The sequence below is a fragment of the Dendropsophus ebraccatus genome, chromosome 8, assembly GCF_027789765.1.
Source record: "Dendropsophus ebraccatus isolate aDenEbr1 chromosome 8, aDenEbr1.pat, whole genome shotgun sequence".
In the NCBI taxonomy this organism is placed as follows: Eukaryota; Metazoa; Chordata; class Amphibia; order Anura; family Hylidae; genus Dendropsophus; species Dendropsophus ebraccatus.
The window spans coordinates 23,426,812-23,432,798 of NC_091461.1; the positions used below are offsets into that span (position 1 = coordinate 23,426,812).

At 46.2% G+C, this 5,987-nt stretch overlaps 1 protein-coding gene across 1 annotated transcript in view; it reads right to left on the reverse strand.

Moving 5' to 3' along the window:
• The window catches only part of UROS (uroporphyrinogen III synthase), a 39,171-nt gene that overhangs the window by 32,704 nt on the left and 480 nt on the right, over window positions 1–5,987 (reverse strand). The window contains exon 2 of the mRNA XM_069980033.1: window positions 1,475–1,552. Within this exon, the coding sequence (XP_069836134.1) occupies window positions 1,475–1,552 (78 nt within the window). The remainder of the gene's footprint in view (window positions 1–1,474; window positions 1,553–5,987) is intronic.

Below are 5,987 nucleotides of genomic sequence, written 5' to 3' on the forward strand. Positions count from 1 at the left end.
GATTTTGATCACTTTTTATTAATTTTTTTTATATATAATGTAACATAAAATCGGTAATCCGCGCACTTTTTTCCCTCTTTTCGTGTACGCAGTTTACCGTTCGCAATGACGCTTGTTATATTTTAATAGATCGGACAATTACGCACGCTACGGTATATTATATGTTTATTTGTTTATTTATTTTTATATGTTTTATTTATATAATGGGAAAGGGGGGTGATTTCAACTTTTATTGGGGGAGGGGTTTTGGGGTAGTGTATTGGTGTTTTTAACTTTTTTTTTTTTACACATTTGAAGCCCCTTTGGGGGACTTTTACATACATTAGTTTGATTTGTACACTGATGAATGCTATGCCATAGGCATAGCATTGATAAGTGTTATCGGCGATCTGCTCATTGAGCCTGCCTGTGCAGGCTCAGTGTAGCAGATCGCCGATCAGACCGCACGGAGGCAGGTGAGAGACCTCCGGCGGTCCGTTTTACCGATCGGGACCCCCGCAGTCACACTGCGGGGGTCCCGATCGGTAAGTGACAGGGGACTCCCCCTGTCACTTACACTTAAACGCCGCGGTCGCGCCGCGATCGCGCCGTTTAAGGAGTTAATGACACGCGGCAGCGCGATCGCTGCAGCGTGTCATTACCGGTGAGGTCCCGGCTGCTGATTGCAGCCGGCCCCCACCTGTTATGAAGCGCGCTCCGCTCCGGAGCACGCTTCATAGCCGGAGAAACACCCAGGGCGTACAGTTACGCCCTAGGTCGTCTGGGGACAGACTTCCATGGCGTAACTATACGCCCTGGGTCGTCTAGGGGTTAAAGGGGTACTCTGGCGAAATCTTTTTCTTTAAAATCAACTGGTTTCAGAAAGTTATAAAGATTTGTAATTTACTTCTATTTAAAAATCTCAAGTCTTCAAGTACTTATCAGCTGCTGTATGTCCTGCAGGAAGTGGTGTATTCCTTCAGTCTGACACAGTGCTCTCTGCTGCCACCTCTGTCCGTGAGGGGAACTGCCCAAAGCAGGAGAGGTTTTCTATTGGGATTTGCTACTGCTTTGGACAGCTCCTGACATGGACAGAGGTGGCAGCAGTGTCAAACAGGAAAGAAAACACTAGGACATACAGCAGCTGATAAGTATGGGAAGACTTGAGAATTTTAAATAGAAGTAAATTACAAATCTATATAACTTTCTGAAACCATATGATATGAAAGAAAAAGATTTTCGCCGGCGTACCCCTTTAACCCTTTGATAATTGAGGCTGCTGGGGGGATATCAGCTGGTTGCCTGGGACCCCAACAAAGAGCCGATTCTGTAAGGAAAGCTATGGCCAGCCAGACATTCCAACAGAGCACATAGACAGGGGCTGTCTTCATGCAAAACCCCCTGTAATGTGCTCTGTGCACAAACCAAGACACAGGATACCAATACAGAAAGCACAGGTGGTGCATGTACAAGAGGTTCTTCATACTGTACTCACCATAACATAAGGATCTGAGGCTGCGTCACCACTTTTGGGGTCCTTCAGTAACAAAACTTTCATTATGCTGGATGAGGCCTGGAAAATACAGAGTAACAGTATCAGGGTCTGCACCTTGTGCTGAATGGCACCATCTGTATCTTTAAGAAACCAACAAACTGTGGGTATATACTGTCAGTGTGATGAGTAAGGAAAACCCGAGGAGGGGCCCTGCCCACTGATAAGGGGAGCTGCTCCCTCCAGATGATACTAGAGACTAACGTACGGCAACATACACAGACCTATGACTCTACAGATGTAGAATAAAACCCTCTTATGCAGTTATAGGGCTGGTTAAAGGGGTATTCCCATGAAATGACATTATACCTATCCACAAGATCTGATCAATGGGGGTCTGATCACTAGGATTCACACAAAATTGTTCAGTTTCTATGAAGTCACCCAACATTACAGAGTCTCTCAAATGCGACCTCCATCGATCAACTTGTTCTTCAATATCATATGCATAGGGGGATAACTTCACGAGAGGGAAATCTCATGTAACCCTTTATGCTCCCCATGGTATCAGAACAGTTAGCTTAAAGGGAAACTTAAAGGTCATCTAACCTACTAATTAGAGATGAGCATGCTTGAGTCCAACTGTGCGGCATTTGAATACTGGTGGCTGAAGAAATTGGATGCAGCCCTAGGGAGTCCTGGAAAACCTAGGTACAGCCAAAGATCTATGGCTGTATCCATGATACCCAGGCAGCCTTCGGGCTGCATCCAACTTCCTCAGCCACCAGTATTCAAATGTGGAGAGTTTGGATTGGGACAAACCTGAGCGTGTATGAGGTTTGCTTATATCTACTAAGGTGCCTGACCTGGTGTGGCCTGGAAGAGTAGCTGGCTGCCAGCCTGCAGGAAGCATCGGTGTCATGAGGACCTGATAAAGAGGGAACTCTTCCCTCAAAAGATGCTGACCATATACAGCTTGACAAGTACAGGTTTGTATTATTTTAACAATCGTCCACAACTGTTAAAATCTGCATCATACAGTGGTTTATCATCAGGGTTGGGCCAGACAAGAACCTATTTTTTTCCAGCATTGCAGTAAACAATTTCTAATGTGTCTTTGACCCTCGTACTGCTCCGGACATGGGCTCAGTGCAGGCTGTTCCCCATTATCTGTACTGATTTTTACCCTCTTCCCAACAGCTCTGGTTTTGGCTTATTCATCCAAGAACAAGAGGAACAGGTGGTAAAGATCCAGCATGTCCGATCCTTCAGGTCGGTGGAGAGTCAGGAGCCCCTACCCTGGCATAGCTACGATAAAGGCAGACCACGCCACCACTACAGGGCCTGTGTACTAGAGGGGCCAGCAGGCCCCTGGCCCTTTAAAGGGGTTGTCCACCTAAGAACGAAAAAATTAAATGCTAGCTAGTCTTACTCACCAAGTTCCCCTGAGTATTTTAAGCTGTCTCCTGTCTTTCTAGCTGCTGCCATTCCTGAGTTACAAGTTTTTCTAAAAGCCGATCTATAACGAAGATACGAAACTCCATTTCCCATCATGCATTTGCCTAATTAGTCCATTTGCGTACTCGCCCCCTTAGGGTATGTCCACACTATGGAATCCCGTCTAGTCACCCGCCGTGGATTCCGCAAGTTGCCCTCGCTCGCATCTCTGCTGGTCCCATAGGCTTCATTCTATGGTTTGGCAGATTCCGCTGTCCGGTCGAAGAATGAACCCGCTCATTCTTCGGGCAGATGGCGGAATCTGGCCACGAGCTGCGGAATCCACAGTGGGTGATCCGCCAGGATTCCATAGTGTGGACATACCCTCAGCTTACTATCCCGACCACTTCTATCATTACTATTGCACAGTAAACACAGGACTGTTTTTTTTCAGCGATTTTGCATCACAGCCCTCCAGTATATATTCCATACTGGCTGATGATGTAGCAGAGCACACGTGCGCATGGTGTAGCTATGTGCTGCATAACGGACATCAGATTGCTGGGAGGTGTAGTTGGTTTACATCTCTGCTTGCTGACTGTGAATGAAAACATTCTAGTTCCATCCAGATTCTAAGAACATCCATAACACTTACAATGTACAGAACTGAGACACAAAGACAGGCACATGTGCCTGCATTCACTGACAGCAAGCGGAGATAGAACTATAACTTTCCATATTACAGAGACTTAGGCTGCGTTTACACGGAATGATTATTGTGCGAATTTGCACGATAACGATCGAATTCGAACGATAATGGTCCGTGTAAACGCAGCGAACGATCAAGCGACGAGCAAGAAATCGTTCATTTAGATTTTTGAACATGCTCTCAAATCGTCGTTGGTTGTTCGCAAATAATTCGCAGATTGTTCCGTGTAAACAGTCGTTCATCGATTTTACCTATGTGCAAGATCGCAAAACAATTTTTCCGTACGATATATCGGCACCCCCCGGACCCACTTCACTCTTCTGCCTGGCTCCACCGCTGTCCCTCTTTTGCAGCGCCGCCCACTCAGCGAGCCCCCCCCCCCCCCCCCCCCAAGTTAGTGGCCGCCCTCAGCTTTCAACGCCGGCCCCCCTGGTCTCCTGCAGTGCAGCGCCGGCACAGTCAGCAAGCCCCCGGAACTTAGCGCCCGCTGCTGCCCCCCCCTCCCCCCCCCCCCTCTGGACCAAATGCCGCACCGCCCGCTGCCACCGCCCGGACCTCGGCCTACAGCAAGGAACGAGGACAGGTGAGATAACCCCCCCCCCCAACTAAAACTCCCTCCATGTCCTGCTGACAGGTCATGATGGGAGTTGTACTTCTGCAACCTGGATGGCCACAGGTTGCAGAAGTACAACTCCAATCATGACTTGTCAGCAGGGCATGATGGGAGTTGTACTTCTGCAGCCTGTGGCCATCCAGGTTGCAGAAGTACAACTCCCATCATGACTTGTTAGCAGGGCATGATGGGAGTTGTATTTCTGCAATCTGTGGCCATCCAGGTTGCAGAACTGCAACTCCCATCATGCCCTGCAACCTGGGTGGCCACAGACTGCAGAAGTACAACTCCCATCATGACCTGTCAGCCGGGCATGATGGGAGTTGCAGTTCTGCAAGCTGTGACCATCCAATTTGCAGAACTACATCTCCCATCATGTCCTATTTTTACTTCTTCCATCAGGAAATCCTGATACTTTCCTGATGACATTTGAGCCCTCCTGATTAGGATTTCCTGACAGTAAAAACTGACACGGACGTGTGAATGGGGTCTAAAGGGGTTATCCAGCGCTACAAAAACATGGCCACTTTTCCCTCTACTGTTGTCTCCAGTTCAGGTGCAATTTGCAATTAAGCTCCATTTACTTTAATGGAACTGAGTTTCAAAACTCCACCTGAACTGGAGACAACAGTAGGGGGAAAGTGGCCATGTTTTTGTAGCGCTGGAACCCCTTTAAAATTGCTTTTAAGCATGTTGAAAAGAAATCGTTGGTGTTTGAAAGATAATTGGCTAATCGGTTCGTAAAATTAGAAATCTTTCGTAAAAAGGTTTAATAAAAGTAGTTGTGTGGCGTATAGTCATGATCACCCCGGCGAACGTTTTAAACAACCATGTAACGACCGCAAAATAATCGTTACACTACATATATTGTTCACTAAAAAAAATCGTTTAGTGATCGTTGGAGCGCATTTATGAACGATAATCGTTCCATGGAATAGGGCCTTTAGATCTGAACCTAAAATTATTGTTAATCCTTCGTTGTAATTCCACATTCATTCGCTCAAGTTCCGCACTTTTTCACTAATCGTTCAGTGTAATTGCACATTGTTCATTGTTTTCCTGAGATCAGAAGGAATAGACGATCGCAATAACGATTGCATCTAACGATTATAGTTTTTTGTAATATGGTGAATAGAGATGACCGAATCGGGTTCGGGTTCGAGTCGAGTCGATCCAAACCCGAACGTTCTGCATTTGATTAGCTGGGGCTGCTGTACTTGGATAAAGCTCTAAGGTTGTCTGGAAAACATGGATACAGCCAATGACTATATCCATGATTTCCACATAGCCTTAGGGCTTTATCCAATGTTCGCTCATCTCTAATGGTGAACGATTTCAGGTTAACGATAAACAATCTCGTATGCGATTGTTTATCGTTAAAAATCGCTTTGTGTAATAGGACCCTAAATTTATGGAAGCAGCACAGGTGCATGGAGATGATGCAGATTGTCTCCTGGGGGTCAGTTTACTAAATCAATAGACAGAGGAGATCACATGTCCTGTGACCACAAAGGGAGGGGGGAAGAGGGAGATGAGCGTGGTCAGAGTGGACACAGAGAAAAGAATAAGAAAAAAACAGGGTTTTAAAGGGGAAGTGTGGATTACAGAAGCCCAAGTTCTTGTATCTTATTAAAGTATTGATAAACCTGCTTTGGGGTTTGATTCTAGATTCATACATCTATAACCTTGGAAGAACAAACGCAACTAAAACGCGAAATGTGAACACGCAGAAACATTGTGAATACTAGGCCACTCAC